The 21,902-nt window shown below is 47.9% G+C and overlaps 1 protein-coding gene across 6 annotated transcripts in view; it reads right to left on the bottom strand.

Moving 5' to 3' along the window:
* Window positions 1-2,148: 2,148 nt before the first annotated feature.
* The window catches only part of slc25a42 (solute carrier family 25 member 42), a 66,858-nt gene continuing 47,104 nt past the window's right edge, over window positions 2,149-21,902 (bottom strand). For all 6 annotated transcript variants that reach the window (XM_072482295.1, XM_072482294.1, XM_072482298.1 and 3 more), the window contains 4 exons: window positions 13,332-13,498; window positions 10,434-10,550; window positions 7,727-7,878; window positions 2,149-4,347 (listed from right to left, as the gene is read on the bottom strand). In XM_072482295.1, the coding sequence (XP_072338396.1) occupies window positions 4,022-4,347; window positions 7,727-7,878; window positions 10,434-10,550; window positions 13,332-13,498 (762 nt within the window). In that variant the 3' untranslated portion in view covers window positions 2,149-4,021. The remainder of the gene's footprint in view (window positions 4,348-7,726; window positions 7,879-10,433; window positions 10,551-13,331; window positions 13,499-21,902) is intronic.

Below are 21,902 nucleotides of genomic sequence, written 5' to 3' on the forward strand. Positions count from 1 at the left end.
TGTGCAAGCTGGAGCTTGTGGAGGGGCAGAGGGTGGCAGTTGGTAGGGTGAACTTTTCTTTGGGAATCCTTGGGGTCCTTCTACTGCCTCCCCCTCCCCCATCCCCTGCAAGACACAAACGCCATACTCATTTTGTCGACCACATTGAAGACCTGTCCATCAGTGGGTCCAGTACACACTTAAAGACCCCCCCCCCAACACCTTCCATGATCAGTCGGTGCATATGGATTTCCACTATGGTCTTCTTTACGAATTCAGTGTCATCCCAGTTGGGCACGTACACGTTCACCAGGACTACAGTGCCCCTTCTAGGACACTGCTGACCATAATGTACCATCCCGCTTGGTCCATAACCACCTTTGTCACAGTGAACATTGTCCTCTTACTTATCAGGATGGCTACCCCCCCTTGCTCTAGGCCCGGAACACGAATGGTAGGTCTGTCCCATCCATCCATTTCTTACCTGCAGTCAGTCCTCCCTCAGGTGTGTCTCTTGGAGGAAGACTGTCAGTTTTCATACTTATCAGGTGGGTGAAGATTCTGGATTTTTTCACTGGGCCATTAAGACCCCTGAAGTTCCAGATGATTACCCTGATGGGGGTTTTTTGTTTCCCCCTACACCCACTCCCCACCCATCTCCCTCCTGGAAGATCAACCATACTTACCTTGCGGGTGCACCCCTGCACTCCGGCGTTTCCCTTTGTTAGCGGGCCATCCAACAGCCACGGTCACTGTACTCACCATGTGGGTGTGCCCCTGCACTCCGAGGTTTTCCTTTGTTTCAGGGCCCTCCAAATTAGCTACTTGCGGTGCCATTTTGCTCCACATTTCTGAGTGATCGAAGGCCAGTCTAGAGCACTCCCCCCGCCCCTCAACATTTTGTTCCCCCCCCTTGCTTCCCCCTCTACACCACCACCAACCCCCCCCCCCCCCCCCATGGCTCTCCCCCTCCCATACCCCCCTGCTGTTTACTCCTCCGCCCCCCATCCTTGCCAGATGCTCTATCCCCAATGGGAGATGCGCCATGCCCCCCCCACTCATACCTCCTGGCGCTAGCTTTCATGCTGGTGTGGTGGGCCCCCCCCTCCTGGGGTCAGTCTGACACCCTCCTACACCCGCTTTGTTGGTGTCCCCGCTATCTCCTCCTCCCCCTCTCCTGCACTCTCCCCCTCCTTTCTACGAACTGGTTCCTCTGCTCATAATGAGGCGATGCAGTCCCATGCAAAATTGTCCATTGGTTCTTCTCTGCCTCCTCTGTGCCTTCTTTATCATTGTCTCCTTTGCTGTCTGTATATACTGTTCTTATGGATGAACTCGCCCACTTCTGCAGGGGCAGTGAAGTGAAGTACTGTTCCTTGCCCTGGTATGTTACCCAGAGCCTGGCTAGGTACAGCAGCCCAAATTTAATATTGTTAGGGCCGATTTTGCCTTATTAAATTCTGCCCTGCTCTTTGCCAGGTCTGCCCCAATGTCCTGGTTGGCTCTGATTTTGTGTATCTCCCAGTTGCAAACTTTGTCTGTCTGGCCATGCAAAGGATCCTTTCCAGCTCCTGCTATTTGTGCAGCTTGACAATGACCGCTCCCGGCTGCTGCCCCGCCTTGGGTTTTGGCCGCAGCGACCCGTTAACCGTGGCAGGAAGTGTCTTGAAAAGGACACTTCCTGCCATTCAGATGGGACAACACTGATGCAACATTTCCATGATGGATAGGTGACTTTCCCTTCAAAGGAGTCCCAGGTCCCTTGGATTGAATCCAGTTTGTGCGGAGTTAACTAAAACTTAGGTAGTGTTAGCACACGGAGCTACAAACGGACTCTGAGCCCTTGCAATTCAATGAAAATTTGAAACGGAACGAGCGGGACAGACAGGATTCAAGGTCCATCTCCAGTAATGTCTTCTTTCTCAGGAAGGTTATGAGTAGACTACGGATGGAGATGGCGATAAAAGCCTGATGCACTCCATGCTCAACCAGCTGACAGGTGGCTCCGAGTCTCGGCTGGCAATCCCAAGACGATGGCTGACAATGGCTCCTTATCCAGAGCTGCACCTTCAGGAAGCAAGGTGGAATCGGATGGGATTACAACATCTCAGCATTCTCTACAATCGTTAGGCCGATCCCCCACCCAACCCCAAGCAAAACAACAGCAGCTTTTTTTAAACTCGAATAATTTTATTTTTCATCAACGGAATCACTCACATAACTGACTACAGTCCAACATCTTTGAATCAAAGTCACTTGCGAGAAAAGGCAGCTCCCAGGGCCACTTTGGGTCTTGATGCAGTTTGGAATCCGGCCAACGGAAGAAGTTCAACATGACTGGACTGACCTCCTCCCCCATTGTCCCGTCTCTCCCCACACTGCACATGGCCACACCAGGTCTCCCCCTGGCAGTTACTGCTGTTGGACACAGCGACCAGTGCTGCAAAACCTGTGGGTTTGGATAACAGATCAGACCCCTAAAGAGTCCTCACGGACAGGAGGGCCCCCCCAATGGCTGAGGTCCATTCCCGACGGTATGGTGACCTGGAATAGCAGGTCAAGGATATGAGAAATAATATGTTGAATTGCAAATATCATTCAAGATAATCATTAGTTTTGTGGAAACAAGATTAAATAAGCTTTGCTGAAGAGATACTTTGGGCAGGCCAAGGTAAGGGGGAAGGGAGACTTTTTGTGTGGGCAGAAGCAGAGGAGAGGCACTGGATGGGCTGGGTAAGGGGCAGGGAGAGTGTTCATTTTCTCTAAAACGTCCTCACCGCCCCCCCATGGAGATTTCCCTTCTTCCACGATTTCATTGTGACACCTGTTCCAAAAATGCACCTTTAACAATAGAATCTGAAAACAGGAAAATGGGAGTGTTATATAAGAAAAAGGATCAATTATCTCCTATGTTTTTTTTATTTAAACACCCCTCCCGGATTGGTATCCTTTCCTGATCAGACTGGGACACAGACCAATGAGTGCCATTTCCTCTTTGCACCACATCTACGTTCTCACAAATTTCGAGCACTCCTTCAATTTGGCTTTAAATGTTTGTGCTCATCAAGGTAAGGGGATACTAACTGCTGGAAAATGGAACCAAACCCATTTCAGGCATCTAGTGTCAGCTTGAGTAGTTCCAGTTGAGATGCATAGATTAGATACAGAATAAGGCTCCCTCTGCACTCTCCCAAACATTCGCAGCGCAGCCATAGCACAGGGTTAGGGAAGAGATGTGCATTACTTAAAAGGAACACCACCATCAAGAGTTACATTAGGAGCAAAACAGAGCAGCAGGTTTAGTTAAGGAGCTTCGGGGTTTGTCAAAATCCAAATCACGCGTCAAAAAATTCTTAACAAAGAGACCATTTTAATAAACTATTAGTGTGATAATGCAAACCTTTCAGATGAGAGAATTGAAGACTTGGCAACAGTCAACTAATAGGATTCCCAAGTTCTCTTGCCACTAAAAGTGGGAGCCCTTTGCAAAAGGGATAAAAGAGGACCAGCTGTTAGTTAGGACATGGATGATTTTAACAGCCACAGGGTAAAGTCTCATAAGTAATGTTTCAACCTCCGGTTTGGGGAGAAGGATGCTCTCTGAATATTTTTTAAAAACTAAAATCAATTATTTTAAAACTTGGCAATGTGCAGTTGGGAGACTTCCCATCCCAACGTCATTTGTCCCTATAGATCACTGATTGCATATGTGCGGCTAAACCTTTTTTTGTAACCTTTTCTTGAAGGAGTCAGCTCCGACTGCAATATAGCTCATGGGGTGGCTCTCCTGAAGCGACTGGTCTTAAAGGGCGAGGCAGCGCAGCTGTTATTTCAACAGTGTGAGGGTTGGAAGGTAGGAGGTTGTGTGTGCCAATGTTTCAATGGCTATTATGGCACAATTAACCTCCACTGCCTCCCGCATCGTTGCTCCAGTTTGTCAATACTCGTCCAGAAATTGTCAATTCCCATCCTGAACACTTATTAGTGTGACACTTCTTTCTCCATTCAGTCTCGGGTTCCAAAATGTCCGTCCTTGCAGTTACTACCTTTGGAAGGTACCCTGATCCTGAAGTTTGTGGAGCAAGATCTGCATGAGGTCAAAGGTGGTGAAGCTGGTCCCCACAGCAATGGGGCCCTTTAACCAGTTCATGCTGAGGCCCTTGTACAGGCCAGCAATAGAACCCTCTTCTGCCACAATGTGGCGCATTGTCTCAATGATGCCGCTGTACTTGCGGCACTGCACCCCTGCCGTCTGCATCCGCCGCCGCACCACATCCAGGGGGTAGGAGGCTGATTGGCCAATTAGGCCGGCACACGCTCCGAAAAGTAGCCGCTCGTGAGGGTACGGATAGGGCCTCTCGGTGTACTCTGAAATCATGTAACATAGATACATCATTAGCTACAGGGCCCAATAAATCCTTCCCTCAAGATTAGTCTCACAAGATATTTATGAATGAGAAAGGCTATTCAGCTCATCTTAATTAATCCATGCAGACTTGAGTTACGTGGATAGATTGGAGAAGCGGAGATTGTTTTCCTTACAACAGAGAAGGGGCTAGGGAGATTTGATAGAGGTGTTTAACATTATTTGATAAAGCAGAGGAGAAAATGTTTTCACTGGCAGGAAGTTTGGTAACCAGAAATTGTAGATGAATTAATGAAAGAACCAAAGGCAATACGTGGAGGATTTTTCTGTCTTTTTTTTTTTACACTGAGTGATGATGATCGGGAACACACTGCCTGAAAGAGTGGTGGAAGCAGATTCAATGGGAACTTTCAAAAAGGAACTGGATAAATATTTGAAGGGGAAAAATTTACAGGTTCAGGGCAGGGCATTGGATAGCACTGGTTACCAAAGGGCTGTCACAGACAGGATGGGCTGAATGACCTCTACAATTTCTGGTTACCGACCCTCCTGCCAGTGAAAACATTTTCTCCTTCTGTGCTTTATCAAATGTTAAACACCTCTATCATATCCCTGTGTTGCATCATTTTTCAAAGATGCTATTCATTTGTCCCGGTCAATGCGTTGTTCACACTTTTAAAATCTGTCTTCTTGCACTTGACCCTTTCAGTTTTACATGTTTAAGACTAAAGGCTACTGACTAAAGAACCGTAGAGAACAGGTTTCAAAGTTCAGTATTCAGCAATGATCTACTAGAGGGACATAGATAAGCTGCAGCACTGGGCTGAGAGGTGGCGAATGGAGTTTAATGCAGAAAAGTGTGAGGTGATTCATTTTGGAAGGAATAACAGGAAGACAGAGTACTTGGCTAATGGTTAGATTCTTGCCAGTGTAGATGAGCAGAGATATCTCGGTGTCCTTGTACATAGATCCCTGAAAGTTGCCACCCAGGTTGAGAGGGTTGTTAAGAAGGCGTACGGTGTGTTAGCTTTTATTGGTAGAGGGATTGAGTTTCGGACCCATGAGGTCATGTTGCAGCTGTACAAAACGCTGGTGCGGCCGCATTTGGAGTATTGCGTACAATTCTGGTCGCCGCATTATAGGAAGGATGTGGAAGCATTGGAAAGGGTGCAGAGGAGATTTACCAGAATGTTGCCTGGTATGGAGGGAAGATCTAATGAGGAAAGGCTGAGGGACTTGAGGCTGTTTTCGTTAGAGAGAAGAAGGTTAAGAGGTGACTTAATAGAGGCATACAAGATGATCAGAGGATTAGATAGGGTGGACAGTGAGAGCCTTTTTCCTCGGATGGTGATGTCTAGCACAAGGGGACATAGCTTTAAATTGAGGGGAGATAGATATAGGACAGATGTCAGAGGTAGGTTCTTTACTCAGAGAGTAGTAAGGGCGTGGAATGCCTTGCCCGCAACAGTAGTGGACTCGCCAACACTAAGGGCATTCAAATGGTCATTGGATAGACATATGGACGATAAGGGAATAGTGTAGATGGGCTTTAGAGTGGTTTCACAGGTTGGCGCAACATCGAGGGCCGAAGGGCCTGTACTGCGCTGTAATGTTCTATGTTCTATGATCTATGTTCTATGATCAGTATCTGGTATTGCATCACTGAAAATAAATACAGGAAGGTGCTGGCCCAAGTCTCGGACTCCTCAATCAAATCATTATAGGAAGTGTCACTTTCACACATAGGATTGCAGTGGCGAGGGTCAGTGGACAAAGTGGCAACCCCCTCTGAAAGAAGAGGCAGTCATGTTGCTCTCTGCCTACACCTACTGGTAATAACTGGCATATACCTTACAGAGCACCACAACACAAGAGATAGAAGGAGTAAACCATACTATCCATCAATCCCGCTCTGCCATTCCATATAACAAAAGCTAATCTTGGGCTTTAACCCCACTTTCCCACCCACTCTCCACATCCCTCGAGGGGGTTAACTAGTTAACTCCTGGAAAGAGCTGGCCCAGACACACTGGGCTGAGTGGCTTCTGTACTGTAGTCTTCTATGACACTGTCACCTTTACCCCAGTTATGTCAGGTTTGCTGCATTTGGTCCTACACTCAGGCTAAAATAAACCCTCCCTCCTGCAGCCCCCCCCAACCACCCCAGAATGAGGATTAAAAAATAAACACTGGAGAAACTTGGGCAAGAGGGAGATGGTAGTATAGAATAGTTCGGGATACAAAAAAAGATATGTTGGAATTTTAGGTGGAGTATCCAATTCATTTTTTCCAATTAAGGGGCAATTTAGCGTGGCCAATCCACCTACCCTGCACATCTTTGGGTTGTGGGGGCGAAACCCACGCAAACGCGGGAAGAATGTGCAAACTCCACACAGACAGTGACCCAGAGCCGGGATTGAACCTGGGACCTCGGCGCCGTGAGGCAGCAGTGCTAACAACTGCGCCACTGCCATGCCCTGGAATTTTAGGTTGTTTTTTTTTTTCATTTTAAAGTACTCGATTCTTTTTCCCCCCCCTAATTCAGGGGCAATTTAGCGTGGCCAATCCACCTACCCTGCACATCTTTGGGTTGTGCGGGCTGAGACACATGCAGACATGGGAAGAATGTGCAAACTCCACACAAGCAGTGACCCGGGGCCTGGATCAAATGAACCACTGAGCCACCATGCGGCCCCTGGGTCAGTGACCTGAAATGTTAACTTTATTTCTCTTTCTACTGACGCTGCCTACTGTGCTGAGTGTTTTCAGCATTATCTATTTTCATTCTAATCAACGATAAGGTTTTGACTGATAACAGGAAAATCTTCATGAATGAAGAACATCCAAAATGGACTTGCGGTTGGAACAAAAGAGGCAAAAATCCACAGAATCCCTACAATGCAGAAGGAGGCCATTCGGCCCACTGAGTCTGCATCGACCCTCTGAAACATCACCCCACTTTGGCTCACCTCCCAGCCCTATCCCTGTAACCCCATCTAACCTGCACATCTTTGGATGGTGTGAGGAAACCGGAGCACCCGGAGGAAACCCATGCAGACATGGGGGGAATGTGTAGACAGTCACCCAAGGCTGGAATCGAACCGGGTTCCTGTGCTATGAAGCAGCAATGTTAACTACTGTGCTGCCATATATATCTCATGGGGTGTGATGGGACAGTGGGATTAGGACCTTTCTGGAAATGTGAGCTAAGATAGGCCAAAAAGCCACCCTTAGCTAAACCTATATTGTAAATTGCGTAAAATCCCATTCACTGATGGGGCAGGGTCTCACAAACTTAGTTCCACACCCGCTCCATCAATGTAGGAACTGCATTTTGCACATTCCTTCCAAGGATCATCATGCTGCGAGTTGCTGTCATACCTGCGTGTAATTTCTTGCACGTTTCGTAAGTGAAGAAGCTGAGCCCAGCGTATGGAATTACCCCAAGGATGGTGGGCGAGAATCCGCTGTACAAGGTCTTGAGTCCTTCGTCGCGTGATATCCGGATGAAGACGTGCAATATATTACCATACCTATCGGCACAAGAAATAAAAAGTACACCATAACCTCAAGAAACACACTCCATGGGGTGGTACGTGGCACAGTGGTTAGATTTGCTGCCTACGGCGCTGAGGACCCGGGTTCGAATCCCGGCCTTGGGTCACTGTTCCTGTGGCGTTTGCACATTCTCCCAGTGTCTGCGTGGGTTTCACCCCACAATCTAAAGATGTGCAGGATAGGTGGCTTGGCCATGTTAAATTGCCCCTTAATTGGAAAAAATAAATAAATAATTGGGTACACTAAATTTATTTAAAAAAAGAAACACTCCACAAAATACCTCTTGGGGGCAAGTAAGGAGAAAATGTTTCCAGTGGAAACCAGAGGATTCAGATTTGAGGTGATTGGAAAAAGAACCAGTGGTGACATGAGGAAACCTAAAATGTACTACCTGAAAGGATGATGTAAGCAAGTTCAATGTCATTCAATGGCACCTTCAAAACCTATAACCTCCAACACTATCTAGGAGGACAAGGACAGCATGTACATGGAAATAGTCAAACAAAAAACAATTTAGAGCGAAGGAAAAAAAGCATAGGAGTGGGATTAATTGGGTTGCTCAGAAAGTCGTCACAGGAAGGAATGCCCTCCTTCTGTGCAGTATAATCCTGTGACCCATAGAATTTACTGAAAAAATATTTCTGTGTATATACACCACACTGTCACAGTGTATCGAGCACATAATTAGTTGTCTTTGGTGCAGTGGTCATGTTAATGTTTAAGTAATCCTGAGAATTCAAGTTAACATGTAACAATGACAGTTTAAGAATTGACGCTCATTTAAGAATTGACGCTCATTTTGTAAATTATGTAGGAATTTTTTAAAAACTGGAGTGTGCAGAACTCAAGAAGCTCAACAGTATCTGGGGTAAAGCTTGTCTGGCACTTCCTCCACCATCGACTCTTTCTCGTTGCTTGTGCGCTCTGGCTTTTTTTTTTTTAAATCGCTTAAGTGCCACCCTTGGAATTAAATATGAAACTAAGACCTTGTCTGTTGAGTGGGTGTATTATCTATGCACAGCAGAGGCAGTGTGTACCCGCTACAAGATGCACTGTAGCAATTCGCCAAGGCTTCTTTGACAGCACCTTCCAAATCCATGACCTCTACCTCCACAAATCCACATGAGAACACCACCACCTAGAAGCTCCCCCCATCCCAGGGGACACATACCATCCAGAGGGCCGTTACATCATCGTCATTGGGCCCAAAGCCTGGATCTCCCTATCCAACAGTACTGATGGAGCAGCTTCACACAGACTTCAGTAGTTTAAGATGACTCATCACAGTGCAACAGATATGGGGAAATAAATGCTGGTCCAAGACACCCAAGAACTAAAAAAAAAAAAGCCAATAAGAATGACCGTGTGACTGTTGGGTTACACGAGTTTCACTCATGCTCTTTGGGAAAGAAAACCTGCCACCCTTACCCAGTCTGGCCCTATATGTGACTCCAGTTCCACACTTACAAGGTTGGCCTTGTACAGCCCTATGAAGTAGTCAGGCAACACAGGACACGAGATGGACAATAAATGCTAGTGTTGCCAGTATTGCCCTCAGCCCAAGAATGAATTTTTAAGAAATTGTTCAGAATATATGAACAAGATGACCCTTTCATGTGGTTTATGAATGTTAATTGTGGAAGGACATCAAAATTCGCTGCTCTTCTTTGAGTAATGCCATGGGATGGTTTACATCACTGAACAGACAACGTCTCAGTTTCATATTTCATTTTAAGAGTGGTGCTTCTGAGAGAGAGAAAAAGAACTAGCGAGCGAAGGTGAAGTGTGAATGAAGAGACAAATGGAGGGAGAAAAAAAATGTTCATCATTCATAACTCGCTGGATACTCCAAAGTGTGTCACGGCCAACAAAGTACTTTTTGAAGTCTAGTCACTGCTGTAAAGTAGAGAAACACCATGGTCAAGTTACACACACCAGGATCCCACAATATAATCTATTTTAGTGATGTTGATTGAGGGACAATATTGACCAAGGACATCAGGAGAACGCCTCGTTCTTCAAAATAGATCTTTTACAATACCCCAGAAGGCAGACAGGTCCACAGTTTAACATATCATTTGAATGATGACACTTTCAACAATGCAGCACTCATTTAGTACCTGCACCAATGTACTTTTCTTTTGAGTGCACAGGAGATTAAAGTGTGTGACCCCTTTAATTTTTTTAATCTGAGCCACGCATGTGCAGTAGCTTACATTCTGCTGAAAAGGTCTTCCTTCAAACTGACAACGCTGTTTACTTCAATGTGTAATACATTCCAGATTGTTGCATGGACTGTTATACACAGACCTTTGGGGGGGCATTAGAGCCAATCTAGGTCAGTGAGCACAGCATTATGTGTGAGCAGGACCAAGTGCAGGTTAGGCTAGAAGGCAGCAGAGTTTCGCATGGACTCAATTTTACAAAGGATGTGTGGTGGGCTGGCCAGGGAAGTCGTTTTGGACCAACTCCATTTAATGGAGGGTTCCTTCATTCGTTCACTGCTCATGGTGCTGTTTTCAATACTCACATTTCTTTTGGAGTTACAGCCATTCGCGCTCGCACTAGGTCTAGCGGGTAGGTCACCGTGGTGGCCGTAATACCGGCCAGTGCACCGGCCAGCAACCGTGGGAAGGGTGGCAGAGGCCTGGAAAAGAGAAAGAGACGACCACAAAATGAAAATCCAGCAGAAAGATCTGTTTGCAAGTGTTGCTTGCTCTGCTCAATAGAAAACAGGAGATGGGAGGATGCTGAGACCAACAATTGCATTCCTCCCAGACCATGCATTCTTTCATGGATTCCAAAGAGACCCAATTAATATGCGCTGGGAAGTTGCCCAGCTAAACTCACATCCTATCTGGTCAAAGGGTGTCCCATTTCAGAGGTTGTAGTAAGTCTTTTCTAAAAAATTTCCAATTAAGCGGCAATTTAGCATGGCAATCCACCTATTCTGCACATCTTTGGGTTGTTGGGGTGAGACCCACGCAGACATTGGGAGAATGTTCAAACTCAACAAGGGTTTGATGTTGCCTGGCATGGAGGGAAAATCTTATGAGGAAAGGCTGATGGACTTGAGGTTGTTTTCGTTGGAGAGAAGGTGGTTAAGAGGAGACTTAATAGAGGCATACAAAATGATCAGGGGGTTGGATAGGGTGGACAGTGAGAGCCTTCTCCCGCGGATGGAAATGGCTGGCACGAGGGGACATAACTTTAAACTGAGGGGTAATAGATATAGGACAGAGGTCAGAGGTAGATTCTTTACGCAAAGAGTAGTGAGGCAGTGGAATGCCCTACCTGCTACAGTAGTGAACTCGCCAACATTGAGGGCATTTAAAAGTTTATTGAATAAACATATGGATGATAATGGCATAGTGTAGGTTAGATAGCTTTTGTTTCGGTGCAACATCGTGGGCCGAAGGGCCTGTACTGCGCTGTATTGTTCTATGTTCTATGTAAGAGTAACTCAAGAACAAAGCTGGATGGATACCCAAGTTCTTTACACAAGAGACCCCACATCCACTGAATTACCCCAATAACTGAGGAGAGATGTCAATAAGCAACTCTTGATTTTACACTTACCCTTCAGAACTAGGGTTTGAACCACCCTGGGAGCCAACATTCTATACACGCCTCCATCTTACATCATCCATTCGTGCATCACTGTCCAAATTATGATGTGCCAGCCCTCTTACCTTCACCCTTGTCATCTCCCAACTCCCCATTAACCAAACAAGTTCCTGACTCGGTGCATGCAATATTTTAGTTCATTCAAAGGGCATAAATTACCTCACTTTACATTCTATCAAACATAATTAACCCATTTAAACACGTTCACAACTGCTTTAAAACAGCACAGAAAGGAGTCTTACTTATGATGACTTGTTAAATCACACAGGCAGAACTCCTGCTTCCTTCAGCTCCCTCACACTCAAGCTCACTGATTCCTCTCTCCAGAGTGCTATCAGACATACTAGTCCAACCTTCCAATACACGAGCGTTAGGATGAGGGTGCAATGGGAACGACAAGGTTGCCTTTTTGTATTCAAGGCTTTGTATTCTGAAATAAGATTATTGTCTGTTTTGGGGAAAATGGGGAACAGTGCCCATTGCTTACATATTTGCTGAAATAATAAACAGGAGAAACTGATTTGAAGGAGTTTGTATGGTAAGTATGACATGAGGGGGTTCAGGTACAGCCATTGTTCCAAGCAAATAGGTAACATAGAGCAACGTATCTACTTTCCCAAAGACAGATGATAATCATATTTTAGAGAGAAGAACCTGGAATCCAAGACTGCTACCTGGTTCATCCCATTGCACAGACTAACTTGGCTCAGTTGGTACCAATCTTGCTTTACCCAGGATGTGCATTCAAACCCCAAACCTGTAATTGAATACATCATTCAATGCTGACATGCCAATGTATTACTGTGTGGCATTGTTGGAGATGCTATCCTTTGGAGAAGACGGCAACTATTGTATTTATTTATTTATTTTTAAAATAAATTTAAAGTAGCCAATTATTTTTCTTTTCCAATTAAGGGACAAGTTAGAGTGGCCAATCCACCTAACCAGCACATCTTTGGGTTGTGGGAAGTGAAACCCACGCAGACATGGGGAGAATGTGCAAACCCCACACGGACAGTGACCCAGGACCGGGATTCAAACCCGGGTCCTCAGCGCCGCAGTCCCAGTGCTAAGCACTGTGCCACATGCAGCCCCATGAAGACGCCAACTAAACTTATGTCTTCATTTTCCAGTTAAAAGGGCACTGGGAAGACAGTACAATTGGCATGGGGAAAGTGAGGAACATCACCACCACGTGGGAAAAAGATGCAACTTCATTGTGACAGGACATTGTAACTTGGCAAAGTTGAATTGGAAATGGTGCCATGGAAATTTATAATGGTCAAGGCAGGGACACACCATGACAAAAAACTTTGGAAAGTCAGTCAAGAAGTCAGGTTTGTGGACACCTTCCTTTTGCTGAGACAGATCTAGTTTAAAACCAATAGTGGGATCCTGGACTGAAATCAGGAGGGAAAGGTTCCATCTAACTATTATTGCTGGATGTATCTAAGGGTAAGGTGGCATAGGGTATGGTGGCACTGTTGGATCCAATATCTTTGACACAATTGATTCAGTCAAAAGCCATCTAAGAGGACCCTCTGAGCAAAGATATGGCCTTTGCACAAGATACTCTTCACTATTAACCCCAAACAGGGCAACAGATTTATAGCCGTTTAACTCAAATACACTCTGTAGCTAATTGAATTTATAAAGAGTTCAGGGAAAAGGCAAGGGGATGGGAATAAGAGAATGGCCTATTCTCAGAGTTGGTGCAGGCATGATGGGCCAAATGCTGCAAGATCGCATGACAGTCCTTAATAAGGACACCTCAGTAATGGTCCAGCTCCTGTGTACTGACCTTCCATGGGTCCCGCAGTAGGATCCCAGAATTTGTTTGTACTGTTCATGAGAGCAGAACTGAAGTGCAGCGTAAGGGACAACTCGAACCATGGTGGCAGAGTTGCCCCGCCAGAGGCTGAAGAAGCCTTCATTCCGATAGGTTTGGTAAATCAGCTTCACAACTTCCTATGGCAAACAGCAAAAAAGAACAATTACTCTTTGGCACAAAAGGAAGATGGAACTTGCAGCCACATGGAACCATTCACTCCCTCAGAACATCTCAAGCTGCTTTAAGAGACAGAGAAAGAGCACACAAGGGGACGAGAAGGCATGCATAGGTGCACTAGAGGAGGAAAGAGAAAGAATGCAGTGCAAGAAGAAATCTGCAGGACAACTGGGGGGTCGATGGAATGGCAGGAGAGGCCGGGGTCAGCAGGAGTCAGCTGACTTACGGGAGTGTCATGGGGGGAGCAAAATCGCTAGATGGGGATCTAGTGGGGAGGAGGGGGGAGAGGGTGGGTGGGGAGGAGAGGGGGGAACTGGGTTGCTGCTGCATTGGCCAAAGGGGAGCTGGAAGTAGGAGAGGTAGTCGGGGCGGGAGTCCGCCGCCTGAGGGACTGGAGGGTGTGGGAGGCGCGGGCACGTGGCTGGCCTAGAAAAGGAGATGGCTAGTCAGCGGGGGTGCCCGGGCCGGTTAAGAGGGCCCGGGTGTTCGCGCACTTAAAGGGACTGAAGGCAGATGTGGTTATGCTCCAGGAGACACATCGGAAGGTGGCAGATCAGGTTAGGCTGAGAGAGGGATGGGTAGGGCAGGTCTTTCATTCAGGGCTGGATGCGAAGAACAGAGGGGTTGCAATACTGGTGGGGAAGCTGGTGTCGTTCGAGGCACTGAATATTTTAGTGGATAATGGAGGTCGATATGTGATGGTGAGTGGTAGGTTGCAGGGGGTGCGGGTGGTACTGGTGAACGTATATGCCCCAAATTGGGATGATGCCGGATTTATGAAACGCATGCTGGGTCGGATTCCGGATCTGGAGGTAGGAAGCTTGATAATGGGGGAAGGGGAGGGTTAGGAAGCTTGATAATGGGGGGGGGGGGGAGAGAGAGGGGGGGGGAGACGGACTTCAACACGGTGCTGGACCCAGCACTGGACCGTTCTAGGTCCAGAACGGGTAAGAGGCTGGCTGCAGCCAAGGTGCTCAGGGGGTTTATGGGGGGAGTGTATCCATGGAGGTTTGCCAGGCCGCTGGCCAGGGAATTTTCCTTCTTTTCCCATGTCCATAGAGCCTACTCCCGGATAGGTTTTTTCATTTTGAGTAGGGCGCCAATCCCGAAAGTGGAGGGAACAGAATATTCGGCCATAGCCATCTCGGACGACGCCCCGCATTGGGTGGAGCTGGATTTGGGGGAGAGGGACCAGCGCCCGCTGTGGCGCCTCGATGTGGGACTGCTGGTGGATGAGGGGGTGTGCGGGCGGGTGCAGGGGTGTACTGAAAGATACTTGGAGGCCAACGACAACGGGGAGGTGCAGGTGGGAGTAGTCTGGGAGGCGTTGAAGGCGGTGGTCAGGGGAGAGCTAATCTCCATTAGGGCCCACAGGGAGAAGAGAGAGGGGAGTGGGAGAGGCTGGTGGAGGAGATTTTAAGGGTGGACAGGAGGTATGCAGAGGCCCCTGAGGAGGGGCTACTTAGGGAGCAATGGAACCTCCAGACGGAATTCGACCTGTTTACCACGGGGAAAGCAGAGGCACAGTGCAGGAAAGCGCAGGGGACGGCGTATGAGTATGGGGAGAAGGCGCGTCGGATGCTGGCACATCAGCTTCGTAAGAGGGAGGCAGCGAGGGAGATTGGTGGAGTCAAGGATAGAGGGGGGAATACGGTGCGGAGTGCGGTGAGAATAAACAAGGTATTTAGGGACTTCTATGGAGATCTGTACAGGTCTGAGCCCCCAGCAGGGGAGGAGGGGATGCGACGATTCCTGGATCAGCTGAGGTTCCCGAGGGTGGAGGAGGAGGAGGTGGCTGGTTTAGGGGCGCCGATTGGGCTGGAGGAGCTGGTTAAAGAATTGGGGAGCATGCAGGCGGGGAAGGCTCCGGGGCCGGATGGGTTCCCGGTTGAATTTTACAGGAAATACGTGGACCTGCTGGGCCCGTTGCTAGTGAGGACTTTTAATAAGGCGAGGGAGGGGGGGGGGGACCTTGCCCCCGACAATGTCCAGGGCGCTGATTTCTTTGACCTTGAAGCGGGACAAGGATCCATTGCAATGTGGGTCATATAGACCGATCTCGCTCCTCAATGTTGACGCTATGTTGCTGGCGAAGGTGCTGGCTACGAGAATTAGGGACTATGTCCCAGGGGTGATTCATGAGGACCAGACGGGATTTGTGAAGGGTAGGCAGCTAAATACAAATGTGCGGAGGCTCCTCAATGTGATTATGATGCCCTCGGTGGAAGGGGAAGCGGAGGTAGTGGCAGCCATGGACGCGGAGAAGGCCTTTGATCGGGTGGAGTGGGAGTGTCTTTGGGAAGTGTTGTGGAGGTTTGGGTTCGGGGAGGGGTTCATCCGCTGGGTCAGGCTGCTATATAGAGCCCCAGTGGCGAGTGTGGCTACGAACCGGCGGAGGTCGGAGTACTATCAGCTGTACCGGGGGACAGGGGCCCCCCTTGTTGTTTGCACTGGTAATTGAGCCGCTGGCGATGGCACTGAGGGAGTCCAGGAAATGGAGGGGATTGGCCCGGGGGGGGGGGGGGGGAGATGGGGGGGGGGGGAAAGAGAGAGAAGAGGAACACCGGGTGTCGTTGTATGCCGGTGACCTGTTGCTGTATGTTGCGGATCCAGTGGAGGGGGTGGCGGAGGTCATGCGCATCCTTAGGGAGTTTGGGGACTTTTCGGGGTATAAACTCAACGTAGGGAAGAGAGAGCTATTCGTGGTGCATTTAGGGGACCAGGGAAGGGGGATAGACGAGCTACCGCTGAAGCGGGCGGAAAGGAGCTTTCGGTACCTAGGGATCCAAGTAGCTAGGGGTTGGGGGGCCCTGCACAAGCTCAATTTGACGCGGTTGGTGGAGCAGATGGAGGAGGATTTTAAAAGATAGGATTTGCTGCCACTCTCACTGGCGGGTAGGGTTCAGTCTGTCAAAATGACGGTCCTCCCGAGGTTTCTCTTTGTGTTCCAGTGCCTTCCCATTTTGATCCCCAAGGCCTTTTTCAAGCGGGTAAGCAGGAGCATCATGGGATTTGTGTGGCCGAATAAGACCCCGAGGGTGAAGAGAGTGTTTCTGGAGCATAGCAGGGACAGGGGGGGGCTGGCGCTGCCGAATGTGTGTGGCTATTATTGGGCAGCCAATGTGGCGATGATCCGTAAGTGGGTAATGGAGGGAGAGGGGGCGGCGTGGAAGAGGCTAGAGATGGCGTCCTGTGTGGGCGCGAGCCGGAGGGCGCTGGTGACGGCACCGCTGCCACTCTCGCCGACAAGATACACCACGAGTCCGGTGGTGGCGGCGATGCTGAAGATCAGGGGGCAGTGGGGCGACACAGGGGCGAGGTGGGAGCCCCGGTTTGGTCCCCGATTCGAGAGAACCATTGGTTCGTCCCGGGAATGATGGTTGGGGGGTTCCGGAGCTGGCATCGGGCAGGGATTAGAAGAATGGGGGACCTGTTCATCGATGGGACGTTTGCGAGCCTGGGGGCGCTGGAGGAGAAGTTTGGGCTACCCCCGGGAAACGCTTTCAGGTACATGCAAGTGAGGGCATTTGTGAGGCGGCAGGTGAGGGAATTCCCGCTGCTTCCAGCATGTGGGATTTAGGATAGGGTGATTTCGGGTGTATGGGTTGGAGAAGGCAAGCTTTCGGCGATTTACCAGGAGCTGAAGGAAGAGGAGGCCTCGGTGGAGGAGTTAAAGGGCAAGTGGGAGGAGGAGCTTGGGGAGGAGATAGATGAGGGTCTGTGGGCTGATGCCCTGAGTAGGGTTAATTCTTCCTCCTCTTGCGCCAGGCTCAGCCTAATACAGTTCAAAGTTACTCACAGAGCGCATATGACAGGGGCGAGGTTGAGTAGGTTCTTTGGGGTGGAGGACAGATGTGGGAGGTGCTCGGGGAGCCCGGCAAACCACGTCCATATGTTCTGGTCGTGCCCGGCGCTGGATAGGTTTTGCGAGGACTATGTCCAAGGTGGTGAATGCCTGGGTCAAGCCGAGCTGGGGATTAGCATTATTTGGGGTATCGGATGAGCCGGGAGGGCAGGAGGCGAAAGAGGCCGATATTCTGGCCTTTGCGTCCCTGGTAGCCCGTCGAAGGATATTGCTACTACGGAAAGATGCGAAGCCCCCTAGTGTGGAAGCTTGGATCAATGACATGGCAGGGTTCATCAAGCTGGAGAGGATAAAGTTTACCTTGCGAGGGTCTGTGCAAGGGTTCCTCAGGCGGTGCAACCGTTCCTAGACTATCTTGCGGAGCGTTAGGAGGAGATGAGCATCAGCAGCCCTAGGGCAGGGGGGGGGGGTTCTTTTGGCGTGGCGTTTGGGTGAAGGTGTTTTTTTTCCCCTATTTGTGTTTTAAAATGTTATGGGGGGGGTTATTGTATATGAGGGAAATCCAATGTAGAATTTCTGATTGTTCTGTTCTAGTTTCTTTCTTCTTGTTGGGGGGGCGGTTTTGTTGAAAGTTTGTTGAAAAATTTGAATAAATATATTTAAATAAAATAAAAAATCTGGAGGACTTTATTTGAAAAGGAAAATTGTGCAGGGGGGCAGAAGGCAGGGAGTGGCACTAAGTGAATTGCTCCACTGCACATGACTGACCGAATGGCCTCCTTCAGTGCTGTTACCTTTGAGAGAGAGAGAGAGAGAGAGAGAGAGAGAGAGAGAGAGAGAGAGAGAGAGAGAGAGAGAAAGTGTGGGCAAGCATAGGAAGTAGAGAAAGAGGGCGGGTTGCAAGAGAGAGGGAAAACGAGTGGACAAAGGAAAAGGCAGTGGGAGAAGAAGGAGAATGAGAAAGACTTTTGTTTAGAGAATTCTTTTCACAACCTCAGGATGCCCCATCAATTTTACAACCAATTAAATGATGTTTTGAAGTTTGCAGCCACTATCGTACAGATAAACACAGCAGCAAATTTGCACACTACAATTCCCACAAGCAACAATGAGGGATGTGACTGCACCCCCTTTTTTTTTTTTTAAAAACTGATATTCGAAGAATAAATGTTGACCTGGACACCAGGAAAACCAAGCTATCCTTCAAATAATGCCTTGGGATCTTTGAAATCTAAGTATATGGGCTGCACATAGCACAGTAGTTAGCACTTTTGCTTCACAGCACCAGGGTCCAGGTTCGATTCCCGGCTTGGGTCACTGTCTGTGCGGAGTCTGCATGTTCTCCCCTTGTCTGCGTGGGTTTCCTCCGGCTACTCCGGTTTCCTTCCACAAGTCCCAAATGACGTGCTGTTAGGTGAATTAGACATTCTGAATTCTCCCTCTATAATAATAATAATAATCTTTATCATCACAAGTCGGCTTACATTAACGCTGCAATGAAGTTACTGTGAAAATCCCCTAGGCGCCACATTCCGGTGCCTGTTCAGGGACGAAGAGGGAGAATTCAGACTGTCCAAATTACCTAACAGCACGTCTTTCGGGGCTTGTGGGAGGAAACTGGAACACCCGGAGGAAACCCACGCAGACACAGGGAGAACGTGCAGACTCCGCAGACAGTGACCCAAGCCAGAAATCGAACTTGGGACCCTGGCGCTGTGAAGCAACAGTACCAACAATGGTGCTACCGTGCCCTCTGTGTACCTGAACAGGCGCCATAATGTGGCGACTAGGGGCTTTTCACAGTAACTTCATTGCAGTGTTAATGTAAACCTACTTGTGACAATAACGATTATTAAATAGGCATTTGAGATCTTCACTGAAATGTCTCATCTGAAAGACGGAAGCCTAGGACAGTGCAGCACCCCTCAGTACTGTAACGGAGTTATATGCAAAAGGCTCTGAATTGGGACTTCAGCCCGCAGCCTCTGGCTCAGATGTGCATGGGATTTCTTTCCCAAAGGAAAGAAACAACATACATGAATTTTGCAACTTTTCCCCACATTTGTGCACCACCTGTGGCACCGTATTTATGGCCTGATGTTGAAACGCAACAAAGAATTCTACCGAGGCAGGCCTTTTAAAAAAGCATTTTGCACATGGCACAGAAAAAAAAAAAATCAAGACTACAATCTCTAGAGCAGCAGGGTAGCACTGTTGCTTCACAGCGCCGGGGTCCCAGGTTCGATTCCCAGCTTGGATCACTGGCTGTGCGGAGTCTGCATGTTCTCCCAGTGTGTGCGTGGGTTTCCTCCGGGTGCTCCGGTTTCCTCCCACAAGTCCTGAAAGACATGTTGTTAGGTAATTTGGACATTCTGAATTCTCCGTGTACCCAAAATGGCGCCGGAATGTGGCGACTAGGCTCTTTTCACAGTAACTTCAATGCAATGTTAATGTAGGCCTACTTGTGACAATAAAGATTATTGTATTATATAAGGTTCGAACTGTTGGGAGCAAGAGCAAAGGCACAATGTCAAACATTGAGGGCCAGGGTGCGAGTGGGTTGAGATGAAAGAGGAACAAAGACGAGGGGTACGGGGGCACAGTGGTTAGCACTGCTGCCTCACAGCGCCAGGGACCCGGGTTCAACTCCGTCGGGTGACTATCTGTGTTGAGTTTGCACATTCTCCCATGTCTGCGTGGATTTCCTCCGGGTGCTCCGGATTCCTCCCATAGCCCAAAGATGTGGGGTTACGTGGATTGGCAATGTTAAATTACTCCTAAGTGTCCAATGGTTTGGTGGGGCTACAGGGTTTTGGCGGGAGATTGGGTCCAGGTGGGGCGCTCTTTCAGAGGGTCAGTGCACACTCTATGGGCCGAAAGGCCTCCATCTGTGCTGTAGGGATCCTATGAAGACCATAATAACAGGATAGATCATTTATTGGAAAATAGGACCTAGGAACAGGAGTAGAACATTCAGCCCTTCGAGCCTGCTGGCCCTTTTGACAAGATCATGGATGATTTGGTTGTAGTTTTGACTCCACGTTCCGGTCTGTCCCCATAAACCGAGACTCCCTCATCGATCAAGAATCTAGCTAACTCAGCCTTGAATTCAGTGATCCAGTTTCCACTGCTTTCTGGGGAAGAGAATTCCACAGGCGAACAACCGCAGAGAAAAATCGCTCATCTCCATCTTAAAAAGAGAGAGCTCTTGTTCTTAAACCATGTCCCCTAGTTCCTAACTCCCGACAAGAGGAAACATTCTCCCGTTATAGACCTTATGAAGTCCCCTCAGCATCTTATATGTTTCAATAATACACCACTCATTCTTCAAAACTCCAATGGGCAGAAGCCCAACCTGTTCACTCTTTCTTTAGAAGATAAGCCCTTCAAACCCAGGAATGAGTTGAGTAACCCACTAATGGAACTATATCCTTTTTCAAATAAGGAGACCAAAACTATAAACAGCGCCCTTAGGTGGTTAAGCAATTAGCCATAATCCACGAGGGATATAGGCATCTCACACTCTATGGGATAGAGATAATTGGCTATATAAATTGAAGCACACAACTCCACATCAAGCATGGAGCAAATGACGAGGTAGGGCCCAAGTCTGCCTCAACCAGAAAAGGAATTGAACCAATGCTCGACATTATTCTGAACCACACGCTAGCCATCTAGCCAAGTAAGCTAAGCACCCCCACTCCCGATCTTTTACCAAACAAAATCTATTGACAGCGACACGGATGGCTCTAATTTACCAAATGTACACAGCCATTCGGGGGCAGATTTTCCAGATTTACACCAGCCTGTGTAATCTAGTACTTCCTGATTTCACTTAAATAGTCTATCTCTAATGATATGACGATGTCCCCTCGACTTTGGATTTCTCCACCAGAAGAAGTAGATTCCCTTTCTCTACCCCATCAAATACTTTCATCATTTTAAACGCCTCAATTAGATCACCATAGACTTGAGCGCATAATCCAGGCTAACACTTCAGGCAGTACTGTATTGTTGGAGATGCTGTCTTTAGGATAAGACATTAAGATGGAGAGTCATTGCTAAACATGAAACCATGGGGGAGGCAGTTGTAATGTCGCTGGATTAGTTATCTAGAGACCCAAGGTAATACTCTGGGGACATGGGTTCGAATCCTGCCATGGCAGATGGTGAGATTAGAATTTAATTTTAAATATATAAATCTGTAATTGTCTAATGATGACCATGTGTTAGGAAACAAAGGCAGTTTTTAAAGGATTTATATTTGTATCAGTGAACATTAAGTGTGTTTAATTTAATGTTTCTGTGGAAGGAAGTTAGATTCATGCTGGACAAAGATTTTTTTATGTGTAGGGGTTGGTTAAGTTCCAACTGTGATTCTATTGTGCTTAGAGAGTGTAGAAGTTTGAAGAGTAAATAAAAGCCTAGAAAAGTTTACGTTGTTGCTTACCAGCTGGTGCCCTGAAAGGTAGAGAAGTTTTAGTTTAGCTAAATTTGAGGGCAGTTGAGGAAAGGATACTGGGCAGTGAACAACTCTCAACTCTGCCAGGAAAAGCTGG

This window comes from Scyliorhinus torazame, chromosome 18 (genome assembly GCF_047496885.1).
Source record: "Scyliorhinus torazame isolate Kashiwa2021f chromosome 18, sScyTor2.1, whole genome shotgun sequence".
In the NCBI taxonomy this organism is placed as follows: Eukaryota; Metazoa; Chordata; class Chondrichthyes; order Carcharhiniformes; family Scyliorhinidae; genus Scyliorhinus; species Scyliorhinus torazame.